The sequence below is a fragment of the Seriola aureovittata genome, chromosome 4 (genome assembly GCF_021018895.1).
Source record: "Seriola aureovittata isolate HTS-2021-v1 ecotype China chromosome 4, ASM2101889v1, whole genome shotgun sequence".
Classification (NCBI taxonomy): Eukaryota; Metazoa; Chordata; class Actinopteri; order Carangiformes; family Carangidae; genus Seriola; species Seriola aureovittata.
The window spans coordinates 19,947,561-19,973,582 of record NC_079367.1 but is presented as its reverse complement, the minus strand read 5'-3'; the positions used below and the strand labels follow the sequence as shown (position 1 = coordinate 19,973,582).

Below are 26,022 nucleotides of genomic sequence, written 5' to 3'. Positions count from 1 at the left end.
CTTGTGGGTAAGGGCACCAGTCACAAGGAACGAGAATGGGCAGATTTGTAATAATTGTATCTCTGGTTGTGCGCCATTGATTTTTTAAAAAAATCCTTTTTGTAAATTGTCTATCGCAAGTGCGACACTGTTACAGGAGTGTAATTTAAAATAGAGAAAGAAATAAATAGGAGGCTAGAACGTCCAATTGGTCGGACCCCTAATATTTACCATGCAAACTGTTGTGTTTTAACGTGATTAAATGATTAATTGAATTTATTTAGCCTAATGATGCGTTTATATATATAATAATAACCAACACATGGCTCTCCCCTACTAATGTAAGCCATTTTATTAGTAAAAAGTATAGCTTGATATATGTGATACAGGGATGATATTTTTCTGTACTGGATTAAAAGAAAATTCTTTGGTGGTACCGCCCATCCCCTACTTTCAAAAGGTGATGAGGCAAAATGTTGGGAGCTCCTACTCTAACATGCACATCTCAGATGCTCTCCTTTAAAATATGGCCATGACACAAGAGTTCAACAAACTATAATCATTGATAATATACTTTTATTTTTTTTAAGACTCTCACTAAAATAATGCATTTAACATGTCTTAACAGAATATCCTCATCTACGTGTTTGGATTTGAAATAGCAACTTTAATGAATAAAACAACATCATAGTTCATGTAAAACACCACATTGTTAAAAGTTTCCTTAAAAGAGGAAAGAAATGTTCATTTTGTGACAAAACCACATCGCCGTACAAAATACACTTTTTCACCTAACTGAATGAGCTGAATTGCATTTATGTCTAGCATATTTTGCCATGGTAGCTTTGACCTTGAAATCGTAGCACTCGTTGTTATGTTAAGATTGCATTTTACAATATGTGACAGAAAAATGTGAAAAGTTAGGAAACCATGAGGTTATCATCCATTTTAACCTCCTGAAAGTGCTAATTAAGTATTTTCACGATGATTCAGAGCAAGCCATTTCTTACAGAAAAAAATATATACTGTATATCAAGAGGCTTCATGTACACCACGTTAAGACAATGTGTTTCATACACAGTTATCCTCAAAAGTGCTTGAAGTCTGAGCAGACTAGAATAGAAAACAAAATTTACAGTACATTGGCCACATGTTAGCTGTGTGTTATTTATACAAATATAATACATTTATGAAATGAATGTTATTTATACACATTCCTATATGAACTTTAAAATCATATTAATAAAACCTGTTACTTTAGCTTGTCATCTCTTGTTGTTTAGACATTAAATAAAATATATAAGCCATCATTTTCTCAAACATGCCCACACACTGTTATTTTCAAATCCCTAAATTTAAGACAATATCTGCATACGATTCATTTTTTTCCCTTTTGAGCGTCTTCAAAAGCCATTGCAAAATATGAAACTACCAGTGATGGCGACAGTATGAATCCTCATCAGCAGCCTCCCTTCACACTTTTTTTTAGCAGCTCTTGAAGGTTAAAACAAACACACTTTCAACGCAACAGTCTGTTGGTCTGGCAGAGGATAAAGTGCTGTTTTCCTTTGGCCCCAGTGTAGAATCAGATAAAAACCAGTGGTCAGAATCCCTCGTAGACTCCGGCCTCTGATCTCAGTGCAGCATGACAAAAAGCCTCATGACCCAGAGCCTTGGACAGCAGTCTGTGCCCACGGGGAGACATGCATCCTTGGCCAGGCAAATATCCGGCCATGGCTTTACCGGATCTTGTGGGTTTAAGTTTGGGAGCTGCGTAATACCCCTCCATGTGGTCATATTGTGTGGGCCTGACTTTAGTGCTCTGAGTCCTTCTGTTGAGCTGAGTGGAAAAGGATCCCAGATGTTCAGGATCCAGAGGGGATTTTCCGTGGTAATGATAGTGGTGACGATTTTCTCTGGTGCTCTGCGACCGCCCGGGTCTCCTGAGGATGCTGGGTTTCACAATACCAGAGTAGCTGTTGACAGCATTGGTCATCATTAATCGATCCTGGTCATGACCTCGCGTATGGCTTCTGTCTTTGTGCTCAATGTTCTTGAGGTTGAGACAGTCCCTCTCTGGGAGTGAGGGGACTTTGCGAAGCAGTGGCTGCTGTGGGGAACTCTCTTTGATGTGAATTCGCCTGGATGGTCCTAGCTCTGTGCTTGACCGGTGGCCACACAGCTGCCTGGTGCCCTCTGGGTCTGCCTGTTGAGAACTCATGGACGTTGGGGATGTAGCAACAACAATATTTTGACTTTCTGTTCTGTCGGTGGAGAGGAGGCAGGCATTTCCAGGGTCAGACTTGCTCCTTGTGTGCATTATGTCTCTGCTTCTTGTGTCAGTCGGTGAGACAGGACTCTCATAAGGAGACACTGCTGGACATGTATTTTTACGTCTGGATTTATTCTCCTGCTTGACTGGTTGGTATACAACTCTTTCAAAAACTTCTGCGTCTCTTGCCTCGTAAACAACAGTGTCCCTGCTTTCTATGTAAAGCTCCCTGTTCACAGGGGGGGCACGACGTGGAGAGTAGTTGTAGTAATCTGATTGTCCACTTTCCCTCGTGTTACGCATGGTATAAGACTGACTGTGTCGGATACCACTTTGCCGACAAGGCTCTACATAGTAGCAGGAACCATCCATTGGGTTATCTGTGTAGGTGCCGTAACGGTAGTCGGCATTTGTGTTCTCAAACTGTGGCCGAACAGGGTGGATGCCGGTCTGAATCAGCCTCTGATAGGGCGCCTCTTGGTTTGTTGTCTGCTCGATGTAAAACATGGTGTCAGGGGGCAGGACTTCTGTCTCTGCCAGCTCGTAGTGACTAATCTGAGGGGCATGAAAGGAGCGAGCCCTCCGGATGGCCGGATGCCCAACTATTCTATCTTCTGACCTCTGCCATTGACCTTGCTGCCTGTGCCGGCCACTGATAAGGTGCTCATCTCTATGGTAACGTCTGTACTGAGGTGACAAAGGGTGTCGTAAACCTAAAGTGCTGTAGCGGCTTTCAGAGGACTGCCTGTACATGCTTTTTGGCCCTGAAAGGTGATGTGGCAGAGCGTCAGGCCGTGGGCAGTGAGGTGCAGGCATTTGTCCTGCTTGAATTGGCCGATGATGATGATGATGATGATGATGATGATGATTACTGTAGACATCCTCAACAATGCCCAGAGGTCTGTCCTCCTCTGGGCTGTAGTTATGGGTTGAGGAGGGCTGTAATGGCCGTGGAAGGACCTCCTCAATGGAGGCAGGCATGGAGGTCTCAGCCAGAACCGCACGGAAATTAAAGACATTGATGGAGTCGGTGTTCACATAAACGGGAGAAGTTGACGGGCTCTGAGCCGAGCAGACAGGCTGAGTGGGTGTTGAAACACCAACGCTCTGATAGGTAGGCTCTGCCTGTGTGACATCTCTAAACTCTTTTTCCTCTTTGCGGGCCCTCCTCTCTGCACTGCCTTCATCCAAGCTCCCTGAACCAAGCGGGCTGACATTAGGTGTGAAATTGCACATGCTCTCCTGTCCGTCAGTGACCTGCGATGGCTCCGAGCAGAGATGTGCAGGTGGGAAATGAACAGGGTGAGGGCAGCACAGGCTCTCCAAAGGGCTGTGCACTGATGTTTGCCATTGGGAGACAGAGGAGGAGACGTGAGGGCTGCAGTACTCCTGGGGGTAAACTTTGAGATCAAGAACAGAGGGCCGGGGTGGTCTGTCCTGGGAGTGAGAAGCTTCCTGTCTTGGGAAAGGGTGCGATGGGATGTTGTTTCTTCTTTGAGAGCCACTGCTGGCCTTCTGGGCAGATTCAGCCAGAGCCAAAGCCAACTTGCGTGCAGCACTCGTCAAGGGAGGGTGAGGAGGGAGAACAGACACTGAACTCATAAGTCTATCTGTTCCTGGGGAGGGATAAGACAAACAACGCTACAGTATGACAGGACAAACAAAGCTATGGTAAGACATGATGGGACAGGACACAAAAGCTTTCATAAGAAACTACAGAATGGATTATTATTTAAATAGATACTAACTATATTCAGCAAATGTTATGTATGATGTTAAAGAGGAGTGGTACTCACCTGGATCAGGCAGGTTCTGTGCAGATTGACTGAGGTCGGTCAGGGCTGATGCCTGGCTCGCTGTGCTGAGTGGGCTGCAGTGTTGGAAGGACGCTCTTGGCTCTTTTCCATCTGCCACTGGAGCTTCACATTTCTCCACCGGGGGCGAAGGGGAGGGGAAACTTGGCTGAGAGGCGAATGCAGTCTGAACATCTGCTTGGGTCTTAAATGATTTCTTCCTGAGTTTAGGAGAGAGCGGCTTGGAGGTAACCTTCTTCCCACCTTTACCCAGAACCGGGCTAATATCTGGAGACTGAGAGTAACTAATGTTGTTGTTTGGTGAGGAAATTGGCTCAGATTCACTAGAACAACCTGCACTCTTCCTCCATTTATTTCCATCTCGGTTGTGTTGCGGCCCAGGATTTGCTGAGGGTGGGCTGCACTGAAAAGACATGGGGTCAAAGTCCAAAGTAGAGATGCCCGCAGCCGGCGGACAAAGATCGAGATCGTCCTCCTGGTGTGGAGGTGAAATACACGGTGCGGTGTGAGCACGATCAGCACCGTTACGACTCTCATTCAGTGAGTGGGCTTTGTTGTCGTCTTTACTTCTGATGTTGCGAAGGTCATCTCTACTGACGGCAGAAATGGCCTCGCTAGTCGAACGAGGTCTGAGCGGGCGGTAACTTGGAGGTTCCCCTGAGATGGAAAAATGCACACGTAAATTTAAACTGAGTCTTCAGTAGTCACAAATATACAGATAAAGTCAACTACTGGGAGCCAGTTGCAGTGTACGATTTAAATGTATAATTACCTTCCACATTGTGCAAAGAGGTGAGAGATTCTTCACTTTTGGTAGAGCGCAATGTGCCGCTATCCCCTCTTCCACCTGCAAATGTTTCAGCAAATTATTTTTCTCGATAAAATGAATCATCACCTCTAAAGGAACAACTCAACACATACAACCGTCAAGATTAACTGAAGAAATTGACAGGTGCTAATTAATTACGAGGTTTTGAAAAGTACAGGTACACAAGTGGTATGTTCTCTGGCCGTGTAACAGCAGTAGTGATCTGACCTGGCAGTGCAATGCTCTTTATCTCGTTAGGCTCACTTGGGTGTCGCTTCAGTTTGCGTTTAGAAACAGAATGGGACTTGCCCAGATGGAAAAAGGAGAGCCAGTTCCCCACAGGAGACTTCTTAGCCTTAGCAGGAGGCCGTTTGCCGCTACGACACAGAAACAAATAATTTTCAACACTTGACGTTTCATCTAACAAAAGTACAAGTCACTTCATTCAAGCAGAAATAAATAAAAATGACAAAAACAAAAACAAAAAAAATAGGGCTGCTAGCAGTAGTTATTTTTATTATATTCTAATCTGATTCATCATTCAGTCTACAAGAAATCATAAAACAGTGTCTATGGTGATATGTTCAAATACTGTTCATTTTTTTTGCCGTGTTTGGCATTTTTGATTAATTAATGATTTGAATAAATAGTCAACTATAAAAATTGTTGTCTACACATATTCTGTCAATCTACTAATTGATGCATCAACCAATTATTTCAGCACTGAAGAAACATGAATTATTACTCACACTACAAAGCATCACGATTGAACTGCTAAAAGAACAAATGTCGAGTGATGTGCAAGAAGAACAAACATTTAGGACAGCTCTGGTGGTCCATAAATGTACCTCTCCATCGGCAGCTCGATGACTGTGTGGAACTTGCCGAGCAGAGCTCCGGGTCCCTCCCCGACCTCGATGTAATCACTGTGGGTGAGGCAGGGGGTGGTGGCTGGGGAGCCCAGCTGTGCCTGAGTGCGAGCCTGGGCCTCCTCCAGAGACAGTAACTTTGTGGACGGGGAGCAGACCAGCAGGGACTTAGGTCTGGATAAGGTGTTGTTACCTATAGTTGAGGTGTTCAGATAAATTCCTTAGAGATTCATATATTCTCTTACATTTTTGTTTTCTTATTTTATTGAGGTAAATAAAAATGACCTACCAGTGCTTTCCCTTATGATGGCATTGAGTTTCTGGCTGAAGAGAGCCTCAGTGTTGTTGAGGATGAACTCCACCACCACAGACTGGATACGCACCTCCATGAACGCGGCTGTGCCACTAAAGCAGGCCGACTCAATCTGTCTGGACCTGAAACACAGTCAGAGTACAACACAACCTAATTCACAGCTCTGGACCACTGAGACATGCCCCAGTTCACTGTCACAGAAAGGCTAGAGTGAAACAGCAGTGCTAACGGTGCTAATGCATGCAGCCAGACGTTGGTGTAGTTAGCGACAGTCACCTGAGGAGGTTAGGAGCCCAGACAATAGCCAGGTTTTTAGTGTGCATGCTAGTGATGGAGCTGAAGGTGGCCAGGTGGGAGAGGTGTCTCATGAGGAACTCCAGGGTCCTGTGGATAGAGAATGCAATTTTTTAATATAAATTTCACCTGTTAATTTCAAATTATTTGCTTTAAGACAATACATTTTTTTACTCCTGGTTCATGGGAGAATGCCAGCAGATGAAGTCATAACTGAGGAGTTCAGTGCATCTGGTGAGAAGCAAGATTAATGTCACTTTGAATTGACTTAGTTAAAAAAGATGCCTATGTAGAGTAGGAATGCTGTGCTGTACAAAGGGGTCATTGTGACATTTTTATCTAGAGCTGAGTCACATCTCAAAGAGGTTTTTATGTGTGGTTGAGATGTAAGTAAAAATAAAAGGTGTTGCTGGCATTAATCTTCCAAAGACTCAAATGAGCATCGCAGGAGAGACAGTTTTGACGCAGCACTCCCTTTTTCTAGAGATCAAACATTTCCAATTCAGACCACCAGGGTGCAGCAGTGAGCCTAACACCTGACCTGTAATGTGGAGGAGGCAGCTGCTGGATGACATTGTGGATTTTGACCAGCCTTTCTTCATCTGTGGCTGCAGACACGGCCTCCTGTGTAGACAGAGGATAAAGCGCACGTCACTGAGAGGCTGATAATCACAGCAGAGGGAGCTGCCTTAACATTCTCGCTCTCTTTTTATCCTTTTATATTCACAGCAGCCAGTGTTTCGGCACACTTAATCTGCTATTAGCATGCACATCCCCTGCTGTTCCTAGAAAGCTCAGTGTGATGCAATGACTCTGTTTTGAGCAGCACTTCAAATGAGCTGAAATTTTAAAATGAATTCTTCTGTTTGTTTTTTTTGTATATTTTTCTTTTGTTTACTGGGTAACTAGAATGTTTCCTATGCTATCCAGCTTTATCTCTTGACAATGCTTAACCGAAAATCTGTGCCCCAGTTTCAATGTTCTGGTCCTTACTGAGAATCTGTCGTAGAGCTGGTAGGTGAGCAGAGGGTTGGGCAGCTCTCTGAAGTACAGCTTGCAGAGAGAGCCCACTGAGTGGATATCCTGTCTGAAGACATCTCTGCTCAGGTCTGGGATCTGTTCAGAGTCAAACTCGTGCCTAGACAGTGACAAACAGAAGAAGAAGATATAGAACAGCGTGGGAGTCATCCTACTGCCCATCTGTCAGTATGAAAACACAAAAACAAGGAGGATATTTTTACACTATGAGCCACTATTTGACTTGGTAATGGTACTTGGTGAATTAATGATTTATTTTGATCTGATATCTTTTGAAATGCTCTGGCGTACTTTGATAATAGTGCAAAAAAAGAAAAACCCAACAAAATTTCTGCATCATAATTGACATGATTTCCATCTCTAATAATATTCCTCCCCAATTAAAAAATAGCAACCTTCTTCTTTGCAGCAGGTAAAGAAGAAACCACTTCAACGCCCTCAATGAGTATAAACTGTGAGACACATCGACATGTCACCAGATATTTATCCTTTTCTAAAACAATGAGATGTGATGTGGCGACAGTCAACACGTTTTTATGTGAGAGAAGTCAGCATAATTGGCTGTCAACACCACATCAGATTATATGTTTCCCAAATTATCTACTGATGGGAGTTTTTGTTTCATGAATTCCTCCTGGCAAGCATAAAAAAAGATAATTACAGCCGCTCAAAGCTGCACAGGTTCAAAGACATTGTATTTGATGGATTTCAGATGAAACAGCTTAAAAACAACACTATCAACAGCGTCCATCATGTTGATGGTGGACTCTTACAGTCTATTTCTAATAACTGCTTTCGAATCATTAAATGCATCATACTGACTATCCAAATTTAAATAGAAACCCACAACTTGTCAGTCACCTGCCAAGCAATAACACATTTGCAGCCCTACCATTATCAGAGTCTTTCTTAAACAACAAACCATACTGTATAAAGCATATTAGTCATTAGAAGAAATCAGTTTTGTGTAGCACTTTTCAGCGTACTGCTTTACAAGAAGTGGGTCTCAGGTGGAGAGAAAAGTGTCTCCCCAGGTTCGGTGCTTATTCCTGACCTGTCACATTGATTTGTGTTATATTAAATCAATGTCATGAACATAATGGACACAAACCTCAGTTTCTGGATGTTGGAGGAGATCCCAGACAGTCTGTAGATTCCATCCACAACTCCATGCTTTTCTATGAATTCAGCACAGCTCTTCACAACCTGTGGGACTATAGGACACAGTCACAGTCATGAGAGGAGGCTGAAACAGTACGTTTCTATAAAGCACAAATAAAGTGCTGTAAGTATCACACTCTCGTTCATTTTGGATATCTTCAGACAAATTCCTCACCAGACACACAGAATGGCTCATGTAAGAACACAACTAGTGATTGCAAGCGCTGGCATCTCAATTCTCCACAAATCACATTAAAAGGATAACTCTTGTGATAGTCTATATTTTTCAAATACCACAAAAAGAACAAAACCATTGAGCCACAAAGTTTCACTGGGTGACATGTTCCTTCATTACTATGAATATGTGCACTGTAATTTCTGTTTTGAGTGAATCCAGCACATACAGTCCTGCTGCTGTGAATACTTACTCGCCAACCAAATGTGTATTAATCTGCAGCTTGTGCACCATTTACTCCTGTTTGAGTAACATCTGCTAAAATGTACAGTGCTCAGCTGTTTTAGGAAATGATTTAGCCTTTTAAATAAAGTACTGTATATATTTGTGACCTATTTTTCTGAGATATGTGTCACACGTGTCATTTTGTTTGGTGATGGGATCATTCCAAAATACAAAACAAGATGATTATCAGACAAAGACAGAAAACACATTTCTGCCCTACAAAATGATGTTTATTTATTTTTTCTCTAATCCCTCCTTTTTTCATGTGAAATACTGAAATACTATAATTTTACCTCTTCAAACATAAATCACTCTATGGTTGAACGCGCGAGGAGGGGTCACAAATAGGCATTACATCATTGTAAGGGGTCACAAGCCAAACGGTTTGGAAAGCGCTGGTTTACATCTTATTTTACAGTGTTGCCCATGTAGCTTTAATCCATTACTCTGCATAAACTGACATGACATGACATAAACCTGCTTATTGCACCATAGGCCTGTTTCAAAAACACACTTAAGAAAGAGCTTTTGGCAAATCTTCAGGGATCTATGCAGAATCACACCCTGCTGTCGAACATAAAACGGTTATTCACACCACCAACTCAATTCACATCAAACATCACAGCAATGTATCACAAATCCACTATAGAGGCGGCAGATCCATCGGGTAATCCCTTCTTGGGGTATTTACAATTTAAAAATGTGAAACATTTCGGTGAGAACTGCCAGCAGGTAAGAATTACACAAAGGGAAATAAGAGAGAAAATGAAAAAAGAAACCATTGCAGGAATAATTTACCCTCATGTCCTGAGTTGTGGAGATGTTCCCCCAGGTCACAGCCAAACACTCGCTCTCTGAGGATGCCGCGCTGACGCAGCTTCTGTGGTGGCGGTCGAGACTTCATAAAAGACCTCAGGAATGTTACCAGCTTCCCATGCTTCTTACACACTGATTAAGACAGCACACACACATATAACAGCCACTTTAAATCAATCCGACTCATATCCTGGGAGCATGTCTTAAATAAGTCATCAACAGCAGGACAGACGCACACTGAAGAGTACCTGGCTTTGGCACTGAGCTTTGAACACTCGGGGGAATCTTGTCATTTATCAGCTCAACACAGTCGCAGGGGAAAAAACCAACCTGCAAGTAGAGAGAAGAGCCGAGTAAATAGGAGAGCCAGAGATGGTGATACACTTGTAAGTTCAAAGGACCACTGGGGGTGTTTAGTGCTGTAGCAGACTGTTGTAGGGTGAAGGTGCAAAAATAGGTCAGTAAGCATGAGGGTACAAGCTGCCTCGGGCTGAACATTGCTGGCTTCCATTCTTATTTAGCTGAGCATCCATGGGTGTCACAGCGACAAATCCTTTCTTTACTAAGGCGATTTTAAAAATATGGTATTCAACAGGAACAAATAGGAACCCAAGCAGTCAGTATGTCCTTATCTCTGAATATGAATTCCCTGGAAAAGTTTTACTTAGTCACTACTTTATCATCAGTGGAAGAAGAGACAAGCTGTTCACTATTAATTTCTATCAGACATAATCAAAGTCCAGATTGCAGTCTGCCTGATACGACCACAATGCGAACGAAGTGAAGCGCAGCAGATGTTTTACCTGAAAGCCATGTTTCCCTCTCCACCAGCCCGTGTCTTCTTTAGGAGGCATGTCTATCACCGACACAATGTCGCCCACCTGGATCACAGACAGTGTGAAGATGTGAATAATCTGCTCACAGCTGAGCGTGTCAAAATGGCATCAGAAATATGCATGTGCAAAAACATGCAGGGAAAAAGGAATGCTAAAAAAATGAAAGAGCTGCCAGCTGATGATAAAATGACTTATTCGTGATAAACAACGTGTCTCAGAGGGTACCTCGAAGGTCAATTCATCTGTGGCCTGTGCTGTGTAGCGTTTGGTCACGTGGGCAGCAGCGATGGCGGGGACATTGATCGAGGCTTCTTCAGACACCAGCAGATGGTTCCCCTTGTTGTCAATCTAAAAGGAAACACAGCCTGACATTTGAGGAAATGCCTTCTCCTTAGTTAGAGTCATGTTTTCTTTGCTCAAAGGCTGGAAGTAGGGAGAGTTAGCTAGTCTAGATTCATTCATCATGTTTAGACATAGTAATGATTTTCATTACCAGGCGGATGATACGCAGCTGTGTGTTCCCATAAAGCCTGATACCACCAATATTTCTTTTATTATTTCCTGCGTCACTGAAATTAAGAATTGGATGCTGTAGTAACAGCATTAATCATTTCTAATCTAGTCCAGGTGCCTTTTGTAATAATGTTAAAAAAAGAGGCCCATAAGTGTACTTTTGAACAAAGCTGTCTTTTGATGTTCAGGTGAATAAAATTGTGCCATTCTGTTTTGTCCAACCAGGGCATTTAAACCAGATCAGGTTATTCCTTTCAGTTGCAGATCTAGAAAAAAGTATTTAAGCTCCTCCTGACTTGACTATTGCAGAGCACTTAATTCTGGTATCAGCAGGCAAAACATCAAAATCAATCAATTATTACAAAACACAGCTACACGCTCTGAGACCACATCACACCTGTGAGCTTTAGAACTGACCTTTACTCTTTGTTTTTACTGTAAAGAACTTTGTAACCTTATGTTGAAAGGGGCTATATGAATAAAGTTATTATAATAAAAATTGATACATACATAACAAAACAAAGTACAATAAAAGATACATTTTCTTATTTACTGTTATTAATATTTTTGCTGAGAGTGGAGGAGACCCTGACCAATGCATCAAAACGCAGCCAATTATCAGTTTATTACAGAATGTGTTTGATTTTAAAAATGTGTTTACAGGAAAGAGGAGATTAAAAGTGTTTAAGTCTACTCCAACATGTTGGTTAAAAACTGAAATCAATTAAAAAATACCAGGAACCTCCCACAAGAAACCTCATAGTTCAAACAGTTGGAAATATAAACCCAATTTACACAACATCTCCAGCTGTATAATGTTACCACATCTCACAAACTTGTCATATGTGACACAAACTGAAATGTATAGTTTTCCTGAGCTGCATTTATAAAACAAAAAGTGAATTAAAACAAACTTATATATTGAAAAGTGAATATTAAACAATGGGGTCCATTCTGTAGAGCGCAGGATTAATAGCAAATATGAGCAAACAACTGATAAGAAGAACTGATACCTCCATCCATGTTAATACTGGACCACAGTTGATTTTGTTGTCAGCGATGGCAGAGAAGCGGGACAGGTAAGTGGCCAGCATCTTCGTTACTGACTGAAGGGAAACATGAGATTGGCAAGATTTATACAAGTATAACAAATGAAGCATCATTTTCCATGCAACGTGAAAGAGAACCAGATCTGATTACCAGATTAATCCTAATTAATCTGTAATGTATAACTTAAAGCAGTTACAGATCATAGAGAAAGCCATTGTAGCTCTGTGGTACCTCAACAGTGTCCTTTAACGTGTCGTATCGTGGCAGTTCGGTGAGATGGGAGTAACGCCGGTCATAGATACACAAGTGCACGTGTTTGTCCAGCACCCGAAAGTCTTCATAGGATCTCTTCACCAGCCAGTTTCGACCCTGACAAAGAAAAGATGAGAAACTGCAGTTTAACAGAAGAAAAACATTACTAACCAATTTGCGATATCATACAATATATATATATATATATATATATAAATATAACAAGTAATTGTACCTGGCAGGTGATCTGAACCAGAAAGACCAGCTCTTTGGAGTCTAAACCAGCCTTCGGTCCTTCACTCTGCCCCTCTGCAAAGGCCAACTACGAGGGAAGGGAACCAGTAAAAACAGAGCGTCAGAGGAGCTAATATTGAGAGGGACTCATATTCTAAATAATGGATGAGTATAATACAACAACCTCTCTGTATGTGACCTGGTATACAAGAAAAGCATCATGTCAAACCCCATTTTTCCATTAAATAGTAAAACTCCTTTTACACTGAGCAGCTGGGTATAAAACCTTAAAAACTCCAGCAACACTGAATCATGGGAAGACAAGCTTGAAAAAAAGATGTGTATGAACATTTTTGAAAAATACAATAAAATTTGCTTTTTGTTTAATTTAGAAATGAGCTGTCAGAAATTCTGACAAACGCTCGTTGAACATGTCAGACTTTATGATAAAGTTTATTTAGGGAATTGAGTATATTTCCTGTGCTGCCAACATAGAAGTGATTCATATTCTCACTTCACCATAAATCCTGCAGTATGAAATGTATAATACATTAGCTGCTAAGATATCGGCGCTTGGAGGCAGTGTAGACTTAGAACAGATTTCGCCTTCTCCTCACCAATATTCTATATGACCCGAAAACTGAGAAGATCAAAGCCTCGCAGGAGTTTGGGAATATGTTGATAGACATTTCTGTAAAAGACACTTCAAAGACCTGGAAGCCAAAGGAAGTTCTAGTTATTTATAACTGTAGCTCATCCACATACACTGTTACACAACACACAACGACCTAGTTACTGCTCAACAGTAATACAGCAAACCAGACTGACAAAGAACCCAGAATGAGAAATTGTTGTTAAATGAGTCATGATGGAAAAGCTGTTGGAAGTAATAGTCCGATCTAAAAAGCTAAATTAAGTACTGAAGAGGGTCAAAAGGCCAAAAGGATGATGGGAAGCATAATCATACAGATAAACCAAGATCCTTTTTTCTATTAAACAAAAAGCTAACCTGATAAAAATTAAACATTATGGAATGAAACAGCAAAAATCTTAAAGTTATCACTGAAGGCATGCTTGAGTACCACTTCCTCTATGATGCTAACACCTCACAGATCAGTCCTCCTAATCTAAATCACGCTAACACGGCTCAGACCTCAGCCGTTTGCACAGAAACATACCTGCAATATGTTATTCATTCACAAACATCTGGCACCAGATGCTCAAATTAACATGTAATCTAAAACACGTTTCTTGTTACCTGCCACTAAGGCATCTCAGATATCCATCCGCAACTGGAGGAAGTGGCTCTCCCTTTGTGTGCAGCCGCAGTCCTGGACCTCACTAAGCTCCAACAACAAGCCAAGTCTTGGCTGAGGGCAGCAGATTTTAAATGCTGCTCCTTACTCGCCTGGTTGCCGTCCACTGCCGCCTTACGTAAAATGCTCATTCACACGATTTTGGATCACCAGACGCTTACTGCGCTATTCAAAGCAGAAAATATGAAAAGAGGATGCTTCCCTCTGTGTGTCTAACACCCCCTCCCCTCCTTCCTGCCTCCCTCTTTCGATCTCTTCCCCCTCCTCCCTCTCCTGTGCACTGCCTCCCTCCACCCTCTCCATCTTGCCCTCCCCCTCTCTACTCCTTTCTCCGGTGGCAAAGGGGGGTTGGCATTAAATGGGCTCAACCGGCACACACAGATGCAAAAGCTCATCCATCACACAGAGGCAAAGGCTGCACCAGATAGATAGGCGACCCTTCTTCATTTCAAAACAATTCTCATTCATTCCACTCTCAAGGCGAGACTGGAGCTAATCTGGGGAGGAATCAGTCAGGGAGGCTGCAGACAGAGACAGTCTGCTCTCCTTGTGCTATTCTGCAAGACCTGATCAGTACCCTCCCTCCCTCCCTCCCTGCCGCCAGGGTCTGTGAATGCAGACAGGCAAATGCATCATGGGAGATACCATAAGAGAAGACTCATGTCAAGAAATTAATCAAACTTAAAAATACAAAAATGAAATAAATCTCGGTGGTATGTGCCTGCTTTATGTTTCTATATGTATGTGCAGGCAGTGAGTGCAGCATTCACTGTCAGTGTGTCTCCCACGCTGATATTTCTCTCCCAGCTCAGCTCGGCTTTTCTTCTCCCTGTGGACCGTTTCAAGGTCACTGAAGCTGTTGTGCTTCTTCACCTGCCTCCACCCTAACGATTAAGCCACACTGGTCATGGCCGCCACAGCAGGACGTTCACCCAACAGAGTGAGAGCATCCTGGGATTTAAGTCCCATCCAGCCTGCTACATTCTGGTCCATTAATGCTACATGTAGGGAAGGATTCAGCCCCTCAGTGTGCATGCACTGATCACACACTGTTTTGTGTTAAGCTATCCTGGCGTGCTTCTGGTTGTGGAGAGATGACTGCTGCACTCTGCTGGCAAGCACTTTGAACTGCACCGAGGCTAACCAGTCGTTTAACAGCCACTTCCACACATGACTGACCAACGAGTAGTGCTTCACTACTACTCATTATCACTGCTGCAAATATACTCTCTCTTAAAGTTAGAAAAGTTCATATGTCCAAGTAATGAGTTGGATGATCATCAGGTATAAAATAGATCAATATAAAATAGTTAGATATTTCAGTGTTGAACCAATGCTGCGAGCCATGCTGCCATGTGACAATATTTTGAAGAAAGCCCACAATACAGCGATTACCTCTTGCTAAATTTAACTGTAATCATATATTCTCACACCTTTTATTGTTTGGTTACTCTCAAATGACTTATCTCCCTCAATTCCTAGATAGACTCAGCTGTCTATCCAAGAAAGTACTGTATCTTATTTACTCACTGGCTGACATCATGTGCTCAAGTCAAACTAAAATCCTGCATCACAAGTTTAAAGAGGTCGGATGACTGTGACATTAATATACTGTAATATAGAGGATTAACACATAACTGGAATCAGATCATGGCTTCAACATGAATGAGGCTAATAACATCTGTAGTAGTGAAAACATAATAATCTCTGCATGACAGGTTATACTTCTGGACAAATTTGTATTCCATAGATGCCCCGATAAAACAGAACTGACAGCACCAATGTGGTATTTCAGGAAAAGGGAGGAAAATGCAATTACGACTGTCCAGAAAAGACAAACAAGCATATTGATTTAATTGCCTCATTGCATTTCAGCAATGAGGCATTTTTGGAGCAATTCACCAAAATGGCCACCGAACTTGGGCCAAAGACACAATTTCTAAATATAGTAACTCTCAGCTGCAGAAGTCACACTGTAAGTATTTTCAAGGCTCACCTGAACGTTGCCAAAGTCAACAGTCTCATAGTGGAAATGGGCACACTCTGCCAACCTGGGGAAGTGACCTCTGGGAAACGTCAGCCTATATACAACACAGCACAACAGCAGCTCATCAGTATTCAACACAATGTCACTGTGATGGAGAGAAAAGGCAAAGTGAAAGAGAACAAAAGAGTGGGGAAAGAGGAAGGGAATGATTAGGCCTCTGTGTGTGAAAGCAGGGTTAGAGATGTAGCAGGCTGACTTGTCTGTCTGCGCCGCGCCCATCATTTTATAGGTCCTCATTTCACTGGCCTGGATAAGAGCCCTGGTTTACAGCCTATAATAGCAGCAACACTGTCACGGGGAGCACCTACTTCTTCATGTTCTTGACCTTCATGCTAGCCGTGCTGACGCAGGAGCGCAGGAGGGGCTCGGCTGGATGCTCTGTGATATCATCGCTCCTCACCTGCCAAACAGAGACAGCAAACATCACTAAGTGTCAGTCACAGGACAACTGATGGAGAAGAGATTACAGTCAAGAATGATTATGTGGATCACCATAAAAAAGTGGTTGGGCAGCAACAGACACAAGATACATACAGCTTATGTTATGTTATGTTATGTTATGTTATGTTATGTTATGTATGCTACAACTATGCTAATGTTATGTTAAACTAATTTAATCTTATACTATGCTATACTATGTTAAACTATGTTAGGTTGTTTCCTGTAAATCATGACATGATATCTTATGTTATATCAGCGCTATGCTAAAGTTATGTTTTTTCTTATGCTACGTTATGCTTTGTTGTAAAGCTATGTAATGTTATTTCATGCTAATATTATGTTATATGAGTTAAGTTAAGTTGAGTCATTCTTTGATTAAATATATATATGAACATTAAGGCTGTTCTTGGTCTATGTGTTTGTCTATGAATATTGTTATTAATATTATTAATATTGGTCATGTTTGTATCAAATCTAAATAAAAAAAGGCTTATAAAGAAAAGAATACATGCATAAAAATCTATTGCACTTCACTGATCCAAGAGACACAGATTCTAAAAACAGGAAGTTAATTCTCCCACAGAAATATGAAGATGTAAAGAAAGACTGTGGAGGCAATATTGTCAAAACACCTTTACCTCAGCAGTTATCAAACACGCCTCCTCACTCTCAGGTAACACATCCTCAAATGCAAATTTACACCTGTCCATACCTTTATCACTGTGACTAACAGCTGTCATGTGACTGACATATGACCTCAGTTACATTAATATGTGACACCATTGTGTGAATCACAACCAGTGCAGCCTCATGGAAGAAGGGTGACATGTCTGTTGGTTTATGCATCTTTTTAATATATTTTTATGTACTTTTTATTCTATATTTATGTATTTGTTGTGGGTACGTGATGAGTCAGAGTTGTGTGTGTGGGTGTGTACCATGGCAGTGGATGTCTCCTGTGGCTGTTTCTCTTCTAGAGGATTATTGTTGGTGGCTTGAGGTAAGGCATCTTCTTTATCCAGGTCAGTAGATGGTAGCACATCTCTGCAGAGAGACACAGGTCAGGAGTCAAAACAAAAGAACAATGACATGTCCACATCCATGCAGTGTGAGGTTTTCCAGAAAAAAAAGTCTTGTAGTTTTTTAGAAATACACCAGATGGTGCAAGTGAGTGAGATGAATTCACAATATGTGGCTTGGGCTCAAATCATGACACTGCACCAGCATGGCCCAGAAAACATGTTGTACTTGGACTGTGGTGCTTGAATCTGTAACATCATTAATAAAACATGAGAATCTAATCATCTGTTCCAATCAAGTCTAGACGGGAACAAATACATTACATTCATCCTTGATACAGATTAGTCTGAAAAATGGTTGCATCTTCCAAGGGGTCAACAAAAAGCCATGGTGTCTTTTGAATGCACTCAGGAAAGCAAAGCTTGTCTATTCAGAAAGTCATAAAGGCAATCCACCCACAAGGGAGCGCTTCACAAAACCTTCACTTGAAATGTGACTCAACGTACTCGGGAGCGAAGGGTGAGGTCCATTCAGCTCAACTTTTATAAGCAACAAAGAACGGAGAGAGAGAGGCCTTTAATTTGTCACAGTCATTCAGCTTGATGAGATCAGGACATGAGGCCAGAAACACAGACACAGCGTCATTTGTGACACATCTAATTACATAGATATTATGTAAACTCATAGAAAATACAATGAGCTTCGGGTCTGATAGCGCTTTAAACAGTTTTCCTCTCTGTCTTACTCTGAAAACAGGGTCATGCTTTCGCCTTACCATTAAACTGCTCAAACTTTTATTAATTTAAATGCAAACACATGTAAATGACCAAGCGGCCAAGTAATATTTACACATACTTTTTAATGTGCATTTGTATGGTTTTACATAATTCCGATCAGCTGACATGAAACAAGGAAAAAGAGAGTAACTCACCCCTCAAGGACGTCACTACTTCCTGGTTCTCCCTGGGGTCCTGAAGCAGCATTTTCAATCACCGCGGCAACCACACATCCAGCCTCCATGATGCTGCCTTACTGCAACAGCGCGCTGTAGAGAAACGTGAGTAGGAGGGAAAAGGGAGAGAGAACGAGGGAAGGAAGCAAGGTGGGTGGGTAAAAGAGTACAAGATGGGAGGAAGAGTCCGATGCAATAAAGCCGCCAGACGTTAACCCACTTGAGGCTGCAGCGTGCGCGACTCTCAAGGCTACAATCCACAGAGCCCAGACTGTAATGTGCGATGACATCATGCTACAGTGCCGAGGGCTGCTTCAGAGATAATGCATGTCAGGCTGCAAATTCATATGATGGGTTCATGAGAATATCAGCTTCTTTTTTATCAGAGCACTGACAGGTTTTAGCTGGAAAACATACTCATATCCCCCTCATGGAAATGTCAAGACTGCCACAGCAGCTTCAGTGCACGTCCCTGAACAACATATGCAGGTTTAGGGCAGTTATTTTTGCTTTTTTTATCACTCATGAATATATTTCTTTTGATTTTTTTTCCAGACTCTTGATATTCTACACTCTTGGTATGAATGGGTTACTTTTGACCTAAGTGTATTAAGAATAATCCGCCCGGAAATGAAAATCAACCCCCATCATGTCAGGCAAAAACCCACTGAGGTTCATATCTTGTTCACCAAACAAACAGTGAGTAAACACCCACTGGCCCATCCCAGCTTTCTCACAAATGCTTTAAGGCACTGCTGTCATCTTCTTATTCTTTCCACAAAAAACAAAAAACAAAAAAGGAATGGATGTATACACAGAAACAAGGCCCCGGAAACACAATGAATGTGCTTTCGGGGCCTTGTTAGGCTAGTTAGGCTAACTAGATTTACATGATTTGATTAATTGCAAATTTGAACCCCTTAAATACAATATCAAATAAGAAATTATTTTTTAAGGTGCTCATATGGTGCCATCATCCATCCATCATGTGTATCTGCTTATCCTTATCTAAGGGGCTGGAACAAAACCCAGCTCCCACTGGGTGATGGGCGGAGTGCACACATATAGACAAACAACCATTCACGCTCCAATTCACACCACCGGGCAATTTAGAGTCGTCAGTCGACCTAACCTGCATGCCTTTGGACTGTGGGAGAAAACCCACGCACGCCCAGCTAAAACATTCAACCACTTCACCGCAGTGCTGCTCTACTCATATGGCACATACGCCTGAATAATGTTACGTCCAATCAGATTGCTGCAAACTAACTGGCACACACAAAACCAGGGGTCATGTTACGCTCCAGCACATGATGTTCTACCTGTGTGGACCAGTCCATAAATTCTTTGTTGTTCTTCAGTAATAAAAAAAATTAATAGATAACATTGAAATCCAGCCATTTACCAGTCCACAAGGGAAATTTGAAAGTGTAATTCTGATATTTACTCTTTTTTATTGAATAAATATCTACATGTTTCTGGACCATATTGGATCCATGAGAAGACTGATACTGGAACAGCCCCTAGCGCTCTCACTTTCTACCAAAATCCATAATTACTACTCCTCTCTTTATGTACTGTAAACAAGCAGAAGGAATGTCCTGATGCAGTGAAACTCGACCCTTCATAATGTTCCTCTACAATCTTCCCATAACTAGCTTCCAGGTGCTTCGTGTTAAACAGTGACCTGAGGGCATGTGGGTGCAAATAAAGGGCCCTTCACACACCTCACCTCGAAGGCATACAACTACAGCACTGGAAAAAAAAATCCTTCCAATTAACACCAAGGCAGTTTTACCTCTTCCCTAAGCAGATTTGCTAATCAGCACGGAAATGTTTGGAGTAACAAGTAGATTCATCAACCCCAGCCGCTGCTGTAGTAGCAGTTTCCCACCAGCCCCTCTGGCCTGGAGCCCCACTGAGTTGCTGTTGACTGACTTCCACAAAGCCTCCTGACTCAGCAGAATGTGAGCAGGCAGACAGGAATACAGGCCAGGTCGGACTCCACTCTATCCACATCTCATACTATATCTCCTCTCTAATAGACACCATACCCTTGCCAGGGGAGAGCCAATGCCTTAAACAGACAGGAAATTCATTTACTGTTTAGAAAGCACTCTTGGATGGTGGTCACTTGGGGAAAACCTTTTTGGAAAGTCATATGAATAAGCAGCATGTCACCAAATTATGTGAAACTGGGAGCATTGGGAGTACTTGTAATATAATTAGTGCCTCCTTGTATAGTTTAGATATTTAGGACAACATAAAACAAAGTAAGTTGTGCTGCACATTCATCAAGATATGGCGATCATCATCACCTCTTTTAAAATATTTGGACTATGTGTGCTAATGGAGGACAGATAATGCCAGCGGCTGCTTGCAATCTATGATAAAAAAAAATGTTGCATGCTACACAGTACAATGCCTGACCTTGCTGATCGTACCACATCAGACAGCGAGTCTTTTCAAGTGTAGGAACATGTTGTACTTCACATTGCAGAGGAGGCTGGCTTGCTGTGAGCTTTAAAACCGCCTGCCTGGTGAAGGAGTCATGGGCTTTTGTTTCTATGTGAAAGACCTTGTGGGAGAAGAACTGAAGACAACAGAGAGGAACATATGAACAAGTGAATGCCTTATAGCAAGCACCCATTTGCTATTATGAACATCACAATACAGGAAAAGTAGAGTATTCTTGAAATGGCCCAAATAGCTTGGGTTATAAAAAGACTGTCACGATTGTAAAAAGTCCGAGTTTTAGGAGGTGATCTCACGTTTGTCCATGGCAGAGGAAAATGGGTGGCACATACACTTTGTTCAGCATTACAGGCAAGAAAAAATAAAACAATGGTGAACCAAGTACCTCAAAATCTCTGACACCGATTTACTGTTGGAACCTACACTGCACACAGCTGCTGTATATCAGGAAGAACTCATCTTTCCAAATCAGGAAGAACTCATCTTTCCACTACATCTCTATCAGTCATATCCAAAGCATTAAGCAAAACTATTCCAGATACAAGAACAAAGATGACGTGTACCTGCCACACTTAAAGGCAGAGACATTGTTCTGATGTCAGGAGACTGTAGCAGCACAGAAGGATGTCGTTCCGGTATCTGATGGCCTACATGGCGTTTTAAAGAAAAATAGGGCAGCCCACACAATCTTGCACACACACTGTTTATGAAACTGGTATCAGCAAGCGTGTTGACATGAAAAATGGCTGCCTACATATTTGTAGCTACAAACACGCAGCAGATGTGTCTTAAGTGAGTCACGGCTAGGGAGGGAGGAAGTACGGCTGAGGAGATGGAGAGGGAATACAAAAACTGCCATTTCACTTTTTTCTTTTTCAGGGTTTTGACAACACAGTCTCCATCCACCCAGACAGAATTAAGTGTAACTGACACACATGAATGCTAATACAGCTCATGTACGGATATTAGGTAGTATTTTTGTGGATGTCTGCAGGAGATTATGGAATTGCAATTGCAATCAAAAGGCTTCCGGTACATTGTTTAAGGTGGACTGTAAGTGACAAACATAACACAGTCAAACACATTTTCAAAATAGAAACATTGGCTTGCTAATAAGAACAGGTACTGAAGACAAGTCTAAAGAAGAGGAGAGGCTGTTTTATCGTTATCTCTTTTGGCTTGTAGAACTGTCCTCTTCAATAAGATAGCTGCAAATACCAGTATGTGGAGGAAGAGATTAAGAACTTGGTACCTAAAGTACGAACCAGGAGGTAAACCAGAAATATCTCTGGACCTAAAATGTTCATCATAAACTTTCCAAACCCCTGCAGGGAACTTTCAGTCATTTTGTGCTGCTGCATGTCAAAATATTACCTAAACCAAGTTGCTAATTATATGTCCAGCAGATAAAGAGCAATATTATTCATTTGTAGTCATGTTTGTGTCCAAATGATGAATATAAGCCCAATATTCGCTGTTCCTTTAGCTTTTGGTCTAGTTTGGTCTTTAGTTTTTGGTCTCCACCAACTCCTGCTGCTAAATGCTCCACTATGTTCACCATCTAGTCGCTAACTTTGTGGGTCTGTCATTTGTTGCTGGGCAGGGAATGTGTGGCAGGTTTTTAGGCCTGCTGCAGCTGGACTAATGCAGATGGGAGTGGTCAGACTGAGCCAATACAGTCTATTTGAAAGACGGAAAACCAAAACAGTGAGCTGCAAAGAAATGCAGAAGTCGGATGATAATTCTCTGTAGGTTCATCGTTATGAGTCCCCCCTTTCATATTAACATAGCCCTGAGATCCATTGTTAACATAAAAATATTGATTATTGCAGCTTAAACTATATCTCTGACATCGCTTGATTTTGCTGTGGATCCCCACGACGAAGTGACAGGCCGGCGTTGTCAACAAGGGGAAAGTTGGTTTCATGCTCTCATTCTGAGCTCTGGAATGCAGTCAACACAAGCGAGAGAGACGCAGTGGAGAAAGGCCCACGGTTGCCATGGTAACATGTCTCCAGTCCATCGTGACTTGATGCTCCTCCAGACTGAGGATGAGGCAACACGAGGAGTGAAATGAAACCTTAAAGGAACGTTTGACCACAAGCTTTTGACACATCATTAGTTAATCTGAGGTGTTCAGATGCCCGGTGTGCTGCTGCTCTCGTGTGAGAAGGCCACAATGCAGGAAATGATTTTAAATCAGCCATCTTTACTGGAGCTTTGTCACTTCTGGGGGGAGGGGGGCATATGATCCTATAATCTTCTTGATATCTACCAGTGAGATTAACTTTATTTCATCTGAGTCGGTGTCACAGCTCAGTCTTTGTCCTGCAACCTTCAGAGGTGAAGAGTGAACAGCAGGGCGATTAAGTTGTAGACAACAAAGATCCAAATATTTAATTAACAAGCCGATCTGTCACCAAGGAAGACAACCTAAGCCTTGCAGTGAAGTATAGGTCTTTCTGTTCAGAGCACAAATTTATTTCCTCAAGAAAAACTGATGATGTAGTGAAAATAGAGAAAAAGAGAAAATGTTATTCTGTGGGACAAATATTTTTGACAGGAGGATATAGCCATGCCACTTTACAACTGGCTCACTAAGTCAATACTTAGTGTCACAAAGACTCACCCACACAGTTATACAAGACTACAGTCTCCTAATGCGATCCAACATCCCTGAAACAATTACTACCTCTGTCAAGATCCTGTTCAGCGATGTCAGAGTTGGCTCAACTCTGGGGTAATCATTTTTGAGGCAGTGATTGTGGCGTGTGTATTGGACTGCATCACGTCATAAAATATCTAGCATGTAGCCTACCTATTATTTTGAAACTACACACTTGTGCCTGCAGGCTTCACAATAAAATGCAGGGCTGTGGCTAATGATTATTTTCTTTCTAACAGTCCAAAACACAAAGATATTCAGTTTTCTATCACATATGACAAAGAAAATCAGCAGATATTCACATTTTTGAAGATGGAACCAGTGAATTTTGGGAATTTTTGCTTAAAAAATGACTGAAAAAACTAACCAATTGTCAAAATGGCTTCCTACTTCCTACTTTTGTGTCTATCCTGATCGACGAATCATTTTAGCTCAACATAAAATACCTAACATATGGCTATTATTTTGTCCTGTGACAAATGACAATTTTTTAATAGATTTATAATTTCATTAATTCATTGATTAATGATTTATTCTATAAAATGGAAGAATATAGGGGCAAATGCCCAAAACAGTTTGCTAAAGCCAAATGTAATGCCTAATTTTGTGCTTTTTACTTGGAAAACCATTAACAGATCATCAATATAGTTGTCTCACGACTAAACGATACAGGTTAACATGAAATACTTAAATATACCTATTATTTTGCGACACACCTCCCACTAAGTAGAAAAATGTTTTTTTGCTAAAAAAAATGTCCTAAATGTGTCATTGATTATCACCTGTCTCGATGATTAATCGACTAATCTTTTAAGATCAACATAAAATACTTAACGTGTATTATTTTGTCCTCACAGCTTATACCTGTGGTACAGGATTCATAAAATAATGCAATCCAAGGTACAGCCTCAGACATTACCACAGAGGTTAATGTACAGTTCTTACATGTGCTCTAAATAGGTGATATGAATAAAAATCCTTAAAAAAATTATGACACTTTAAAATGAAGAGGTCTCACAAATGTAGCACTTGTTGCAGGGCTGTTGCACTGTATTGCATTAGATCATCCAAGTCTTTATCATTTATGGGCCCACCCACTGCATTACAGTGATTCCTAGAAAAACAGCCCCAAAATCCTCCTGACAGATAAACTCTGAAGTGTTTTCATAACCTGTGATGCAACCAGACACACACTCCCCTCCCAGTCCTCTACACCAGCCACAAACGGAACTGGGATCCACTGGGAAAAGTTTACCACCGGTGTACTCTGACCTGTTGGGCCTGACAGATCACCGGTCAGCCGTAAACACACACCCACACACACACACACACACACACACACACGCGCGCACACACGCACGCACGCACGCACAGACACACACACACATACACACGCACGCACACACGCACGCACGTTCCTTTGTCAGACTGATCAATTGAAATGAAATAAATGCCTCAAACAGGTGTAGAGGACGCACCGTCAGGGCTGTGGCAGCAGACGAAGCAGTAACCTGGTTATGTCTGTACAGTACGTGATATTTAGAGACGATCCGTGTTCAAACAGCCTACCTGTAACTGTGCACGTTGCTCCACTCCGCTGCCTCCTCTATGCTGCACAGCGCTGAGCTTCTCGACGAGGAAACATGTTGTCAGCATCGCACTGCAGAGCCCCTCACACCGGACACACACACACACAACAAGCACACAGGCTAGAGCTGATCATCTGAGGTAGATGTTTTCACGATAAACCCTGTGATCGGGTGCGACACCGCGGAGGCAGCGTGGGAGTCACTCCGGAGAGCCGCGGCTGGGCTGCCTGCCTGCCTGCCTGCCTGCCTGCCTGCCTGACTGACTGCTGGGAATCTGCACTTGCCGCCGGGAGCGCGCACAACTGGTCTCGTGCCCGCGCCTCGGATATTTTAGACCCCGGGGTTCCCAGATCTTTTCAAAACCGTGGACCCGGATATTAGGTAGGCGTGGGAGTATGCATGGACCCTCTGCTTGATGATATTCACAAGCCCGAGCAGCCCCATCTGGCAAGTGGTGTGGTGTTAGGTAATGCTTGGTACAGAATTATATAAGCATCCAGTGTAGGTGGGGTGGTAACAGTGAGGGGAGTGAAACCTGGTGTGCAAATAACTCATCCTAATACATCATCTCATTGTGCCTGTGCACTGGAGGAGATAATGTGAAATTCAGCTACTCCTATTTTTGCTGGGGGGGGGGGGGGGCACTGGGACCCTTCTTTTGGTCATGTCCTCAAATTTTCCTTTTAAAATACTTTTTTTCACAACGGAGTTTATCATGTAAAAATTTAGAGGATACAGTTTCTTAAAGAATCAGTTTGACATTTTGGGAAATATGTTAATTCTCAGTGTAGAGTATTTCCATTTTATG

The 26,022-nt window shown here is 42.0% G+C and overlaps 1 protein-coding gene across 2 annotated transcripts; it reads right to left on the bottom strand.

Annotated features, from left to right (window-relative positions):
- Nucleotides 1-538: 538 nt before the first annotated feature.
- arhgap32a (Rho GTPase activating protein 32a) lies at nucleotides 539-25,672 on the bottom strand. Of its 2 annotated transcripts, XM_056374580.1 has the most exons (22): nucleotides 25,195-25,672; nucleotides 18,465-18,578; nucleotides 17,452-17,557; nucleotides 16,381-16,472; nucleotides 16,022-16,106; nucleotides 12,711-12,797; nucleotides 12,455-12,592; nucleotides 12,187-12,279; nucleotides 10,886-11,008; nucleotides 10,628-10,705; nucleotides 10,073-10,154; nucleotides 9,807-9,956; nucleotides 8,499-8,601; nucleotides 7,343-7,487; nucleotides 6,891-6,973; nucleotides 6,332-6,439; nucleotides 6,032-6,177; nucleotides 5,722-5,935; nucleotides 5,102-5,250; nucleotides 4,838-4,912; nucleotides 4,048-4,722; nucleotides 539-3,867 (listed from the first exon to the last, which is right to left on the bottom strand). In XM_056374580.1, exons 2-22 carry the CDS (start codon nucleotides 18,551-18,553, stop codon nucleotides 1,583-1,585), a joined length of 5,106 nt encoding a protein of 1,701 aa, XP_056230555.1. In that variant the 5' UTR covers nucleotides 18,554-18,578; nucleotides 25,195-25,672; the 3' UTR covers nucleotides 539-1,582. The 2 variants fall into 2 exon arrangements, with proteins under 2 accessions (XP_056230555.1, XP_056230556.1); XM_056374581.1 differs by lacking the exons at nucleotides 16,022-16,106; nucleotides 16,381-16,472; nucleotides 17,452-17,557; nucleotides 18,465-18,578; nucleotides 25,195-25,672 and adding an exon at nucleotides 13,968-14,172.
- Between the last annotated feature and the right edge of the window lie 350 nt (nucleotides 25,673-26,022).

What these genes read in the sequence shown, in the direction of transcription:
- arhgap32a (XM_056374580.1), bottom strand. Translation starts at nt 18,553, where the DNA reads ATGGAGGCTGGATGTGTGGTTGCCGCGGTGATTGAAAATGCTGCTTCA. An exon ending in AGGAGACATCCACTGCCATG is followed by an intron (nt 16,473 to 17,451) that starts GTACACACCCAC and finishes TCTGTTTGGCAG; the next exon opens with GTGAGGAGCGATGATATCAC. An exon ending in TGGGCTCCTAACCTCCTCAG is followed by an intron (nt 6,178 to 6,331) that starts GTGACTGTCGCT and finishes ACTGTGTTTCAG; the next exon opens with GTCCAGACAGATTGAGTCGG.